General features: G+C 43.7%; 1 protein-coding gene across 3 annotated transcripts in view; it reads left to right on the top strand.

The window, feature by feature from the left end:
- The window catches only part of CYFIP2 (cytoplasmic FMR1 interacting protein 2), a 142355-nt gene that overhangs the window by 16856 nt on the left and 113858 nt on the right, over nucleotides 1-11641 (top strand). For all 3 annotated transcript variants that reach the window (XM_017517071.2, XM_017517069.2, XM_017517070.2), the window contains exons 2-3: nucleotides 3238-3377; nucleotides 4961-5050. In XM_017517071.2, coding sequence (XP_017372560.1) covers nucleotides 3261-3377; nucleotides 4961-5050 — 207 coding nt within the window. In that variant the 5' untranslated portion in view covers nucleotides 3238-3260. The remainder of the gene's footprint in view (nucleotides 1-3237; nucleotides 3378-4960; nucleotides 5051-11641) is intronic.

An 11641-nucleotide genomic window follows, 5' to 3' on the forward strand; every position in this document is an offset into this window, starting at 1 on the left:
AGTTACCTATTGGAAACAGGAAAAGAAGGGAATACAGTTAAGGGGCAGAGCTGGAGGCTAGAATCCTTTGAATATTGGCTCATGGTTCCACAGGCTGTACAGGAAGCATGGTGCCAGCATCTACTTGGCTTCTGGGGAGGCCGCACAAAGCCTTCAATCACAGCAGAAGGCAGAGGGGGAACAGTTACACCACACGGTGAAAGCAAAAGCAAGAGAGTGGGCAGTGCGGGGAAGGGGGTGCCACACACTTTAAAATGACCAGCTCTCCTGTGAACTCAGAACTCACTCATCACCAGGGGGATGGCCCAAGCTGCTCAGGAGGGACCCACCCCCATGATCCAGACACCTCCCACCAGGCCCCACCTCCAATATTGGGGATTAGAATTCAACATGAGATTTGGGTGAGAGCAAGTACCTAACTGTATCAGTGGATGTTTGCCATTTTCGGTTTTTGCTGTCACAAGTAGTGCTGCTGTGAATGGCCTTGTGCATATACCTTTGTGTATTTTTGTCCGTGCAACTTTGGGATAGATTCCTAGAAGTGGGATTGCTGGTCAAAGGGTAAAATGCTTATGGAAGTTTGTTAGTGCCAGATTTCTTTTCATGGGAAATGTGTCATTTTTACATCCCTATCAACAATATTTGGGAGAGCCTTTTTCTCCATAGTCTTGCCAACAGCATGTGTAGTCAAACTTTTGGGTTTGAGCTAATCTAATCAGTGAGAAATGGTGTATCTCCATGTAAGTTTAAAATCTGGATTTTTCTTACTGAAAATGAGATAGGACACCTTTCAAATGCTGCCTTCCTGGTCCCCTGGTTGGAACCCAGGCATTTTATTATTAAGAAGCTGTACACGTGACTTTTTGGCACAAGCAGGGCCAAGAACCATTAATGCAGAGTGTTTGAAAACACTAGCATAGGGGTTGGTATGAAATAAACCTCCCTCATTAAGTGTAGTCTCACAATGCAAGCCTGAGCTGTTGGAAGGAAGTGTGTCGTAATGAATATGACTTCAGACTGTGGAGCTGGACAAACCTGGCTTTGTCCTCGCTCCACCACTTGCTAGCCCTTGACCCTGTGAAATTAAATGCCGAGGTTCTGTTTGTTCATCTATAGAATGGGAATAATCAGAGTACTTACCTTTATGAAGTGGATGTAAGATTGAAATAGTCAAGTATTTCGCACAGTGTCTGACACAGAGCAAGGGCTAAAGAAATGTTTTATCATTATTATAATTGGAATTAATGAAGAGAATTAGCAAGGCTTTGGAGGTTGAAGATCATATACCCAGTAAAATCATCACTCCTCCTGTAAAATGAACTTAGTCGTGTAAGAAGGCAGACAGTCTTTTTTCTTTTCTTTTCTTTTAATGGATAGGCAAAGTAGTTTTGCTGTAGAACTGAATGCCACACTTAGAATTGTGGGGAGAGAAGAGGAAGAAGCTTAGGTGTGGAGAGGACCTGAAACCACCCTAGGAGGCCAGCCTTCTGCAGAGGGCAGAGGGGGAAGTGGCCTCTGAGCTCAGTGAGCCCTCACTGGATGCAGCATCTGCTGTTGCCATGGTACATGATAGGGGGTGTGTTCGAGAACTCGGGTTAATGTGAATCCAGTTAGCTGCTCAGCAGCCATTGAAGGCTCAGCCCCAATCTGCCCTCCCAACCTTAGACCTAAGGCAGATATTAGTCTCCGGGCAGCATGACCTTGGGTATATTCTGCAGTTGTTTTAGCCCTTTGCAGTTCCTGGACCAAATTCTTCTGTTGATGATCCGTTTTCCCTCTAATGTCAGACACTATGTTTCCTAACAAGCAAGGCAAACTCACTGACATTCACAGGAGAAATTCCAGCCCTGTCTCACAGCTATCTGGGATTGAAGGTGGTCAGGAAGGGGTTCTCAGACAAGCCCGGTGGCCCTTCTCTTTGTGTCCCTGTTAATCATGTGTGTTTAGGGTTGGCTTTATTATTGTTACAAATCTTTTTCTAAAACTCAGCTTTTAGTGTTTTTGTTCACCTCTACTGTTGAGTTTTATTTTGCTTTGTTTTTTGCTTTACATCTGCCTTTGTAACTCTCAACCCCTCTATTCTCATTTCTCTGGGCTGATTATTTTTTTCTCTGAACGTTGTTGAATATAACATTAACTTCATTTAGTTCCACTTTTCTTTCAACTAAATGTGTTGAAGACATGTATGAGTGCTTTCCATTTTTCATTTCTAAATATCTTAATATTGCTATTTAAATTCCTCTTTAGTTATGAATGACCTTGAAGTATGTTTTATAAATTTTCAGAGGTATGGGATTTTATTGCTATAATTTGCATTATTGATTTCTAATTTCATTGTATTATATTTAATAATCAGTGAATGTGACTTGTAGGCTATCATTTTTGAAGAGGGAATCTGATTTATATCCTAAATCATGATTAGTTTTTTAAGCAGTGTTTCACATATGTTTGGGTGGGGAAAATGAGTATTGTTTGCTGGGTGCTGAGTTCTTAAAATAGGAATTAGCTCGACTTGGGTAACTGTGCTGTTGAGATCCTCTTCAGCTTCTAATCCTGCCAAACATACCGTCAAAGCAGTTACACTGTGCCAGGGTCTAAGACACAAAAATGTCCACTTAGGGTTGATTTGTTTAATGTGCCTCACAAAAGATACTCAGGCGGAGGAAGACAGTGGCTCCTCCATCTTTGCAAAGAAGATTGATTTGCAGGAATTGAGTTATTTTAATCCCAGTTTAATTAGCCCAAAAACCTGGGCTCTGGTTTTCTGTTAATTATCTTGGCTGTCACAATCATGGATAACTGTGTTGCATGATAATTTAAGAGTGGAACTCATAAATATCCTTAGGAAGAACAAAAAAGGTGGAGAAATAACCATGACCCATGTCCTCACATCCCACTTGAGGTCCTTCACTCCTGGTCATGTGTGGGAGTCACGTAACTTCTCTGAGCCTTGATGTTTTATCAGTGATATAGATAGAGTACCACCTTCCATGTTGATCACAGAGGGTTGCGGTGAGGGTCAGCCAAGTACACACAAAGTACTCTGTTAGCCATGTAGAGAGCCTCAGATATAAAAGATACAGGTTGAGAACACCTTGTGAGGAAGTGGTAAGTGGAAGTGGCCTCAATGTGTTTTAACCCTCTTTATTCTCCTGAAGGATCCTGGACATGGTGCAGTTAAAAGAAATTTTAGAGGCTCCTGAAAATCTCCACTGACCTTCTCTTCCTTTCCCTCAGTGCGGAATACAGAAACTGCAGCCATGACCACGCATGTCACCCTGGAAGATGCCCTGTCCAACGTGGACCTGCTTGAAGAGCTGCCCCTCCCTGACCAGCAGCCATGCATCGAACCTCCACCTTCCTCCATCATGTACCAGGTAATGGAAATGGCAGATAGCACCAGGGGGCCCAGGAACTCTGGGGATCCCCTAAGAGGGTTTGCCCTGAGGCAGAGGGAAGGGGAGGTCTCCATCTAGAAGGTGAAAGGTCATGAGCTGATCCAGTCCCTTGTGCACCGGTGGAACCGAGTGTAAGGAACAGATTAGCTACTAAATGTGCACCAGGACTATTTCCCTTTCCCAGGGAAGTCTTGTTGATCTGATTAGACCACCGGGTACCTTCCTGGCTATTCTTGCTGCTGCACTAACCAAGGTTTTGGCAGCTCTGACCTCATGAATTAAATATTGCAATTTAGAAACCCCGGAGCCTGCCTGGGTAATTACTTTTGAGGAGGGCATTACAATGTCCCATAACAGCTCATGCCTCAGGGAAACTGGTCACAGTTGTTTGCTTTTGCTTAAGAGAACAGAGCTTGTGATAAACCCCCATCAGATTGTTCCAAACCTTGGCCCATCAGGGCCGGGAGTCAGCTTTTTAACCCCTTGTCTGGGTATGCCAGTCCAGAAGCCATGTTAGGAAAGGACGTGCTAATTTCAGAGTTCTAGCTGTGTTTGACCTTTTGATAGTTCTCAGACTGCTAAAGGAGACTAAATTTAAATACATGATAAATTCTTAAATTTCATTCAGTGGATGTATGAAGCACATGCTTGAGGGTTCAGCTCATAAACTTCATTGATTCACCTCTTCTAACCCAGATTAACATTTTAATTATACAAATATATTTTTTGTCATAAGCAATACAGAAATGTGTTCAAAAAAAGTATACAAAAACATATAAATTTTTTCTTTAACTGTGCCTATATATATGCCTTTTTTAACCAAATATACACATTTGTGTGTGTGTGTATGTGTGTGTGTGTGTGTATGTATATATGCTTACCAAAAGAGAACCATACTATATTTATTGCTTTATGAGTTGGCTTTTTAACTTAAAATATAGACATTTTTCCATGACAATACCGCAATACTACCACATTATGCTTAGCCACCTCATGGTACTTATAAGCCCGCTTATGGATGTGCTATTATATATTCAGCCTTTCACTGTTGAGGGACATTTGGGTTGTTTACAGTTTTTTTAATCACAAAAAAATGCCACGGTGATTATCCCTGGACCTATAAATCCGCACCCTTGGGTGAGTATTTTCTGGAACTGCTGAATCGAAGCAATGCACATCTTAACTTTTAGCAGCTATTTGGGCTTGTGGAGTTTCAGCATTTGCTTCTGAGGCTCAGCTGAGTGAATCTGATTACTGATGGGAAGCAGATGGCAGGCCCTGTCATCACTGGCTGCTGCCCAGTGTGAGTGAGGGTGGGACTTTGTGGGGAAGGGGCAAGATGAGAGGTGATGCAGCGGGAGCTCGTCCTGTTTGTTGGGCCCTGTCATCACTGGCTGCTGCCCAGTGTGAGTGAGGGTGGGACTTTGTGGGGAACGGGCAAGATGAGAGGTGATGCAGCGGGAGCTCGTCCTGTTTGTTGGCAGCAGTTTGCTCCCCGGACACCCAGCCAACTTGGAACTGTTTTCTAACGACCAACATGTTCCTGCCCTCTAATTCCACAGGCTAACTTTGACACGAACTTCGAGGACAGGAATGCATTTGTCACGGGCATTGCAAGGTACATTGAGCAGGCTACAGTCCACTCCAGCATGGTAAGTCTCTGTGACCCACGTGTGCAGACATGCTCCCTGCTGGCCTGGCAGGGGCTGTGGGCAGCTTCTCACGCCAGAAGCATGTGCTCAGCTATTCTAAGAACCCCCTGCCTCAGTCAGAATCGTGTGCTTAAGCCCAGTCTGACATTCTGCCCCATCTCCTCTTGGTGCCTAGAAACACAGTGTTCCCCTTTATCGTCCAGCTTTGCAAATCCTACTCAACTGTTAGGGCCCAACTTAGTCTCCACTACTCACTTCCCTGAGCTCCTACAGCTTTTTGGGTTAACCATGTGATTGGCTCCTGCCTTGTATATAGATTATTGAATGTGTGGAATTTTGTCTCTTGAGCAGAGCAAAAGGTTTCTTGAAAAAGGGACATTGGCTTTGGTTTTGGAATAACAGTTAGTTACTCAAAAAAGCTGATGGCCTAAATCATTTGCAAATAGGGCCACTTATTATTTTCTCTCTTAGAGTCTGATTCATCTGTGGAGGGCTCCTCCCCTTCCCTGTTGGGTTTCCATTGATTTTATTCTCATGTAGCACTGCAATTTGAAGAATTCCAAATTCTGTGTTCATGGACCCTGCCTGTGGCCCCATAGACCTTTGACACTATATGTCTTAGCTTGTTTTGTGATGCTATAACAAGGAAACCAGACTGGGTAATTTATAATAAATAGAAATTTAGACCGGATACAGTAGCTCATGCCTGTAACCCCAGCACTTTGGGAGGCTGAGGTAGGAGGATCCCTTGAGCCAAGGAGTTTGAGACCAGCCTGGGCAACATGGTGAGACCCTGTCTCTACAAAAAAATTTAAAAATTAGCTGGATGAGGTGGCACACACCCATAGTTGCAGCTACGTGGGAGGCTTAGGTGAGAGGATTGCTTGAGCCCAGGAGGTTGAGGCTGTAGTAAGCTGGGATTGTGCCACCACACTCCAACCTGTGCAATAGAACAAACTCTATCTCAAAAAAAAAAAAAAAAAAAAAAAGAGCAGTAGTTTATTGGCTCATGATTATGGAGGGTGGAAAGTCCAAGACTGAGGGGGCAGTATCTGGTGAGAGCCTTCTTACTGCATCATATCATGGCAGAAGGCATCTGGTGAGAGCCTTCTTACTGCATCATATCATGGCAGAAGGCATGACATGGGTAAGAGAGAGGGAAGGGAGCCAAACATCCTTTATAAGGAACCGACTCCCATGATAACAGCATCAATTCTTTCATAGGGGTAGAGCCCTCATGACCTGATCACCTCTTAAAGGTCCCACCCCTCAACACTTGCATTGGACATTTAAGTTTCTTTTTTTCTTTTTTTTTTCTCCCTGAGACAGAATTGCACTCTTGTTACCCAGGCTGGAGTGCAATGGCCCAATCTCGGCTCACTGCAGCCTCCACCTCCTGGGTTCAAGTGATTCTCATGCTTCAGCCGCCTGAGTAGCTGGGATTACAGGCAAGTGCCACCATGCCTGACTGATTTTTGTATTTTTAGTAGAGATGGGGTTTCTCCATGTTGGCCAGGCTGGTCTCGAACTCCTGACCTCGTGATCCACCCCCCTCAGCTGAGATTTAAGTTTCTAACACGTGAACTTTGGGGAACACATTCCAACCATAGCACTGTATCGGTTATCTCCTGTAGCCTTGTGCTGGCAAACCCTGCTCATTCATTCAGTAAGTATTGTGTCGCCGGTGCCTGCAAAGGACTGTGTAAATGCTGAGGAGGTATGCAAGGACAGACAGGGGCCAGTCCTGATCCTCAGTGAGTCAAGTGGGAAATTGACAAACTTACCATTTGTCGAATGCTGCTTCTGTACAGATACATTAGATGCATTAGTCTCATTTACTCCTCACATCAACTCTGTGAGGTAGGCTCTATTATCATACCCATTTTACAGATGGGGAAAACTGGAGCCCAGAAAAATAACATAACTTACTCAGGGTCCTGCAGCTGACAAGTGACAGATCTAGGCCAAGGTCTGCCTGACTACAAAACCTGTGTGAACTACCAGCAGCCTGTTTAGAATGGAGAGTCTCAAACTTATTTAACTAAAGAAAATTTGTGGAAGCATAGTTTGAGAAATAGTGACCTAGAGTATAGGTAAAACAGAAAGAATTGTGGAGTGCTCAGACATAGCCTTCAGAGGTTTTTTTGCCTTTGAAAATAAACACATCAATTATTGGCAGAAGTTTGATTTCAGAAACTTCTTATCTGGCCTAATGTTCTTAAAAGTGTCATCACTACATACATTGAGTAATTTTGACTTGGTTAAAAAAAAAAATTTCTCTTCGGCCTCTTTGTGAACAACTTCACAATAAAATAGCTGAAGAAAACAGCCAAAAGCCTAATAAAAGCTACCCAGTGGTGGATGGGTAGATAGACAGCATTGAATATGATATGATTTCTGCTTCACTGAATCCAAAACTGCCCCTCTATTTGTATTTATGGAATCAGAATGCAGCTTTCTAAGCATAATATTCTAAAGACAACATCTAGGATGAATAAAAATTAGAATCTTAAAAAACAAAACAAAACAAAAAAAAACCTGTGCTCCAGACTATGCCTTGCAGACAAATAAAAATACAATAAAAAATCAAAACACAGGAAGACAAATAAAAATACACGAAGTTAAGGGTAAATGTCATGGTAAAAGTTCAAAGTTCTGTGTTTTTGAAAGAACCTTGAGAGAGTCAGAGACAGCTTGATGAAGGAAGTGGCTTTTGTGTGAGGCCTTGTAGGAGGGTAATGATACCTTGTAGATACAGTATACTTTAAAATATAGGTAAGGCGTTTTCATACGTTATATTATTGGGGCTTTATAATAGCCCCGTGACTTGCAAAGGGATCATTATATCCATTTTAGGGATGAGAAAACTGAGGCCTAGAAAAGTTAATAAGCAGGTTGCTCATGATCCCACAACTAGTAAACCACAGGACTGGACCTGAAATCCAGGACTGACTCCCTGTCCTGATCTCTTTCTCCTGTTCTGTGCTGTCTCACACAGTTAGAATTTTACTAGTCAGAGATGAGATGGGGAGGGCACACCAGGTGGAAGAGCCACTGTGAGCAAAGGCACAGGGCAAGGATTTTCAGGCACTGTCTGGCTCAGACTGTAAAGTACATATAGGGATATTGTTTACAGATTCCCTACAAATAAACGGTCAGGGCATAAAGGGTATATTTGTTTGCTTGGGTACCATAACAAAGTGCCACAGACTAGGTGCCTTAAACAGCACAAATGTATTTTCTCCCCGTTCTGGAAGTTAGGAGTTCAAGATCAGGCTGTCCATAGGTTCAGTTTTTCCTGAGGCTTCTTTCCTTAGCTTCCAGATGGCTACCAAGGAAGTGGCAGCCATCTGTGTCCTCGTGTGGTCTATTCTCTGTGTGCACACATCTCTGGCACCTTCTTTTTGTGTGTCCAAATTTCCTCTTTTTATAAGGACACCAGTCAGATTGGATCAGGGCCCTCTCTAATGGCTCATTTGATCTTAATGACCTCTTCAAAGGTCCTGTCTCCAAATACAGTCACATTCGGAGGTTCTGTGGGGTTAGGGCGTCAGCATATACATTTGGGCACACAATTTAGCCCATAACAGAAGGCTTTAGTTTCTTTAATTAAAAAAAAAAAGAAAAGCAATGAAAAATCTTTATCCTTAGAAGAGATATGAACAGAACTCTGCTTGGGGGATAGGTTCCATGTGTTAGTTATGTGTAGAATGAGTTGCAAGTAGGAATTAGGCAAATATATTAGTCAAGATAATTTTTTTTTCTTTTTTTTCTTTTTTTGAGACGGAGTCTTGCTCTTGTCGCCCAGGCTGGAATGCAGTGGCACAATCTTGGCTCACTGCAACCTCCACCTCCTGGGTTCAAGTGATTCTCATGCCTGAGCCTCCCGAGTAGCTGGGATTACAGGTGCCCGCCACCATGCCTAACTAGTTTTTGTATTTTTAGTAGAGATGGGGTTTCACTATGTTGGCCAGGTTGGTCTCAAATTCCTGCACCATGTTGGCCAGGCTAGTCTCGAATTCCTGACCTCGTGATATGCCCACCTCAGCCTCCCAAAGTGCTAAGATTACAGGCGTGAACCACCTTGCCCGGCATTTATTTTATTTCATTTTATTTTGAGATGGAGTCTCGCTCTGTCACCCAGGCTGGAGTACAGTGGCATGATCTCAGCTCACTGCAACCTTCGCCTCCTGAGTTCAAGTGATTCTCCTGCCTCAGCCTCCTAAGTAGCTGGGATTACAAGCGCCCGCCACCACGCCTGTCTAATTTTTGTATTTTCAGTGGAGACAGAGGTTTTACCATGTTGGTCAGGCTGATCTCGAACTCCTGACCTTAGGTAATCTGCTCTCCTCGGCCTCCCAAAGTGTTGGGATTACAGGTGTGAGCCACCACACCCAGCCTAGTCAAGATAATTAAAGTTACCTACAGTGCAGGTGTTCAAGGCCAAATGAGGGTGATGGCTCTGGGGTACAGCTAAGAGGATATGGATGTGAGGGAGGGACACTGGCTTTGCAGTCATCTGGGACTATTTGGACTGAGTTTGTAGGAAGACCTGGGTCAGGACACCAATAGGGAGGTTAGGAGGAGGGGCTAGGTTGTAGGGTGGTGGTGTTCATAAACTTAGTGGCTTAGAACAACACTGATTTATTTGTTTACAGTTCTGTAGGTCAGAAGTCCAGCATGGGTCTTACTGAGTTAAAATCAGGGTGCCAGCAGGGCCGCAATCCTTCTGCAGGCTCCAGGAGAGAGTCTATTCCCTTGCCTTTTCTGACCTCTAGAGGCACCCGCATTCTTTGGCTGGTGGCCCCCAGCCAGTAGTGACTTCACTCTGATCTCTGCCTGCATCTTCACATCTCCTTCTCTGACTCTTCTGCGTCCCTCTTTTGCTTATGAGTACCTTGTGTTTACACTGGGCTCCCCGGGATAATTCAGAATAACCACCACCACCTCCCTACCCCCACTGAAAGGCTCTTAACTTGGTCACATCTGCAAATTCTGTCTTTCCACGTGAAGTAACATATTCACAGGTACCAGGGATTAGGGTGCAGACATTTTTGGGGGACATTCTGCCGACACAAGGAGAGTGTTGGTGTGGCTTAGGCATGAGTTATGAGTGGCATGCAATGCCGACATTCCTATCTCCCCTCAGTCAATGGTGCCCTCTCGTGCCTTGTCCAGTCTTTCTAGAGTAGCTTATCAGCAGCAATGTGGGCATATGAGATGCTCATCTTCTTGTATTTCTCCTGCCCCCACTTGGGCAGGGTGAATCTCTCAAAGGGTGGGATAGCCTGAGAAAGGAGGAGGGGAAATACATAAACCATGTAATTTACCAACTGTATGGAAGAGTTGAGGATTCTTTGCTGGGGGTGAGATGGGGGTTGAGTGATCACTGAATCTGTCACTACAGAAAATTTGAGCTAGACTTACATTGGGTTTAAGTCATGGACTTACAGAATATTAGACACGTAAAGGGATCCTCAGCCTTGAAGCTGTCAATGTGGGCTGCACAAGAGAAACACCTGCGGATTATTAAACACCAATGCCCCATCCCATCCCCAGGGATAAATATTTAGTTAGTTTGGGGCATGGCTTGGGCGTCAAAGTTCCCCAGTAACCCAGTGTACAGCTAGGTGAACACCAACAATTCAGGCCAACTGTTTACCTCCAAATAAAGAAACTAAGACATTATAAGTCAAAAGATGGGCTCAAGAAGAGTGAGGACCAGACCTCAAGTCTCCCAAGACCCCCACCCAGGGCTCTTTCCACCGCACCATCCTGACCTCTGCTGCATTCCAGCATAATTCCACGACAGTTCTGGCTAATGGCCAACCATGAGGCAGAGTTCACATTCTTCTTGTTCACTGCACTGTTGGCAGCACAAAGCACAGAGCCTGGGACCTGTGAGTGCCCCATTAAACATTCACTGAATGAATGAGTTGGAATTACACCTATCAGCAGGCAGTTCGTTCTGTGCTAAAAGTAGACCCATGTTCCTTGCATTACTGTCACTTCTCCTTTCAGACATGTGTTCTGAGGCAGATGCCTGCGGGACCCACAGGCTTGATTGGTTCTCCCTGGTTTCAGGGACAACATGTTACTGATTTTTAAAGTTCTCTAATCATCGAATGTGTGACTTGTCAATGACATTTGCTGTTGAAAATAAAACTGTCACAAGTAAATTAATCTGATGTTGTACTAATAAGATATTATGAAATGGTGATCTGTGGATTTAAAAATAAAGTTCATTTATAAAGAGATGGCCTAGGAAAATTCTTTTTTTTTTTTCCCCAAGGGGTATTTCCATTTAAAGTGTACAATTCAGTGGTTTTTAGCATATTCCCAGTGTTATATAGCCATGACTACCACCTAATTTTCATCACCCCTGAAAGATCCCCTGGACCTGTTAGCAGTCAATCCCAATTCCTCTCACCCCCTCACCTCCTGGCAGCCACTAATATACTTTCTGTTTCTATGGATTTGCCTGTTTTCATTTAAATAAATAATCCAATCTGGGACCTTTTGTGTCTGGCTTCTTTTACTTAGCATAATGTTTTCTTTTCTTTTTTTTTTTTTTTTTTTTTTTTTTTTTTT

This window comes from Cebus imitator, unplaced genomic scaffold, assembly GCF_001604975.1.
Source record: "Cebus imitator isolate Cc_AM_T3 unplaced genomic scaffold, Cebus_imitator-1.0 Scaffold616, whole genome shotgun sequence".
NCBI lineage: Eukaryota > Metazoa > Chordata > Mammalia > Primates > Cebidae > Cebus > Cebus imitator.